We start from the raw sequence: 3,635 nt of genomic DNA on the forward strand, positions 1-3,635 counted from the left end.
AGACCCGCTCTAGATTTCAAATGAGCTGTTTAAGAGGACAGCTCTCATCCTTCACCCAGCACACCCATCTATACCGCTCCAGCCATTTCATTTTTCCTTTTCTAGAGTGGCTATTGCCTCTTTTTCAGCTTCTTCAAAGCCATATCAATATGCCAGGTCTCAGCCAAAGAGTAGACTATCAGCTCATGCAGTTTAGCATAAGTGTGTTTCTCATTGTTGGGATTCAGCATGTATTCATCACAACTTAAGCACTCTTAACCTTTGCTTTTAAGCTCATGGCCTTCTTCTCTAAGAGGCTTTATGTTGTAATTTACAGTGTGCAGTGGTGTGCCTCTGATGTTGCTGTCCAGTATTGTAAAGTAACTAAACCTCGAGTCCAAGTCGAGTCTCGAGTCCCCAGTGTTATAGTCACCAAAGAATAATCTGAGTCGAGTCTGAGTTGAGTCCCGGTTACCTGAGTCAGAGTCATTGAGGTCTACATTAAACACAACTGATACAGCTCCACCATGCCAACCCAGCATTTTTCTTTCAAACTAAAATTGTAAAATTGTATACAAATTTGACTAGCTGCAAATCTATTCCTAATGCACCTGATGTCTGTGGAGAATTTGTACCTACCTTGTGCAGGTACAGTATTTGTGTGCTATTAGTGCAGTATCACATTAGGGGAGGCCAGTGTGCAGCAGGCAGTAGCTTGGTACTGGAAGCACCCCAACCGTCCGAGACAGCGCCGTGGTGCAGCAGTCAGGTGCCTCAAAACTGCAGGTCCTAATTTCCTGACCAAACACTCTTACTAAGCATTTTCTCAGATCACGCTGCTGCTCAGCCTGGATCGACAGAACAAAGTGATGTCTACGAATTGACAAAGATTCAGTTTTACTGTAGATTATTGCTCTCTTGTCTACAAGCCTCAATCGGCCTTGTTTCTCCATAACTCTGCTTACCTTTCTCCACCATCTCTTCCTTTCTGAATAGGCAAAATTATGTGTCATGCGGGAAGAAAACACACTATTTAATATAATGGAGTCCGATAGTATTCATTGATTGGAGAATGCGCCACACTCCATCACTCCTACAGTACAAGGTTTTTCTCAAATGTCCACCGCCTCTTATTTTTCCTCTTTAGTCATGAAGGCAGTACGACAGCAGCTTGTTTTCTTTTAATACTAATGCAGTGTGTGATATTTTGTAGATCTTTCTTCATCACCATATTCACCTGGATTTACCTTACTTTCATATTTTCCTTCTCTTCCACCCACTGTGCTGTTTTCCTTGGTCTCAATATCTCATCCAGCTGTTTTGTTTATCCTCTGGTGGTGTGTTGATTGTACCTCCCTACCGTTCCTCTAAATATTTAATATTTCAGAATCCATTATTGAAAACACTAAATGAGCCACAGCCACCCTTTTATCTATTCGTTTATCATCATCTAAATGATTCAGCAGTCGACAGGCAGATAAAGGAAATACAAAAATATTGATATATCAGAGTTTACCTTTGTTGTAGGTGGCACCAGACTCCTCTGTGTGAAGTTGCTATGCCTGTTACATTTTTCTGGGTTACAAGAGCTTGGCTGCTTTAGATAAGGCTCAGGTGGTCCAGCAGTCCTGGAAAGTAGCTTATTCCAGTGAGATGCCAAGTCTCCATATTCATTTTACTCTTGTCACTGTGTGAACAGAGGATATGTTAGAGAGCTGATCCTAGTCTGTCGCTCCTGTGTGTGTGTGTGTGTGTGTGTGTGTGTGTGTGTGTGTGTGTGTGTGTGTGTCATTTAGGCTTTCTGAACATCCAGTCTTGGCCTGACAACATGACAGATTTGAGTGTTTTCTCCAGCCTGGCAACTATTGGGGGAAGAGCACTGTACAGGTAAACACCTGAGAACATGATAGCTGTGCTGTGATTAGATACTCTTTAGACAATGAGTGTAATTTGCATCTTTTCTGTGAGTGTGTGTGCATGCATTTGTGTAAAATGATAGCACTGCTATCCAGTTTTTGATTTATTTTGACATGTAACAACATGCTACCATAGCACGTCATGTAATATGCAATGCAAATTACACACTACCCGTAGTACTACACATAGCGTTGTGTGTAAAGCAGCTGCATGTAAATAGCTTGGGTTATGCGGTATATGTATTCAAACCTCTATTAAATGTGGTTTGGTTGGTTGTGTTCCTGTTGTAAGGAAGGTGCACTTGAATTTTGCTAAATACAATTCTTTATGCCTAAAAATTTGTGGGCACTAAAGTACAGTCTGAAATACCATTTTGTGATGATTTTGTTTTGACATTTAAGAAGCCACCTTATTTGTTTTAACCCAGCCAAGAGAACATAATTACAGTATTTAACATGTTTCCAGAGACGTTCTAAAAATTTGATGTGACATTTGAATGGAAACAAAGTGACTGCACTGTTGGGTACAGTGTGTGTGTGTGTGTGTGTGTGTGTGTGGTGTACATCTGAATGTGTACATGTACTTGTGTGTCGTCCACCTGCAGATGGAAACAGCAGGCTGCAGGAACAGAATATCAGCCTGGGCAGTGAATAAAAACAATGTGTATAGAAAACTGTGACAACAAACAAAAACTGAATAAAAATAAAAATAGATATAGTGCATTAATTGTAGTTTTTACAACACCATAATATTAAAGGTGCTATTTGAATATTTTTCAATATCAGTGCACTGTATCATGTTGAAATTATGTTAGTTATGTAATTACTATAAATAAAACTGTGGTGGGGGTAATTGGTAGCTTGTTTCACATTCTAGTGATGGTGTTTAATATTTCTTGGAACTAAAACCACACTGGAATGTGGGTACTTGTTAATACTAAAATGTTAGTTTTCTTTGTGTGTTTACTTTAACTTATTGAAAATGAAAATGAATTTTCCAAAGTGTATTTGCATCTTCCTCAGCGATTTATCTGGGTTTTGTACTTCAATCCAGCTTGAATCAGTGGCTCAGTATGAAATGCGACATGCTATAGGGGAATGGCTTTCTCTTTATATAGTGTTTTAAATTCAGTAGAACATGTACCATACAATGCAGCAGAATGTTTAGTTTGTGTGCAGGATGCATGTGTAAGGGTTTCTCTTTGACACTGGTCATTAACAGCCGGTTTGATACTATTAAAATGTCATTGCTGACATTTGCTATTATTTAGCCATGACACAATCTCTTCCTCAGTTTAACAACATGATTTTAGTTTTTGGTACGCTGAAAACACTGTTTGAGATAAAGTTATTTATGTAGGTCTTACTGCCATCACAGTGTAAATAAACCATTGGAAAATATGACAGACAAAAGATTTTGATCTTAGGTATCATAATCAATGAAATATAGTCATGTTCTCTTTTGCTTCTCCTATTCCTTTATTGTTTCTCTCTCTCTCTGTTCTAACGCATCCCTTCTGCAACTCTCACCTTGCTTTCTTCCTGTTTGGCCCTCTCTTCTTCTCGCCTGCATCCGTTATTTCATCTCAGTGGGATCTCCCTACTGGTGTTAAAGCAGCAGGGCATCTCATCACTGCAGCTCCAGTCTCTGAGAGAGATCAGTGCTGGGAACATCCACATCGCAGAGAACAACCAGCTCTGCTACTACAACACAGTCAACTGGACTAGACTGTTCCGCGC

At 39.7% G+C, this 3,635-nt stretch overlaps 1 protein-coding gene across 1 annotated transcript in view; it reads left to right on the forward strand.

Annotated features, from left to right (window-relative positions):
* The window catches only part of LOC109964399 (receptor tyrosine-protein kinase erbB-4), a 300,706-nt gene that overhangs the window by 227,978 nt on the left and 69,093 nt on the right, over positions 1–3,635 (forward strand). The window contains 2 exon segments of the mRNA XM_074527649.1: positions 1,776–1,866; positions 3,486–3,631. Of these exon segments, the coding sequence (XP_074383750.1) occupies positions 1,776–1,866; positions 3,486–3,631 (237 nt within the window).

Source organism: Monopterus albus, unplaced genomic scaffold (assembly GCF_001952655.1).
Source record: "Monopterus albus unplaced genomic scaffold, M_albus_1.0 scaffold88.1, whole genome shotgun sequence".
Lineage (NCBI taxonomy): Eukaryota > Metazoa > Chordata > Actinopteri > Synbranchiformes > Synbranchidae > Monopterus > Monopterus albus.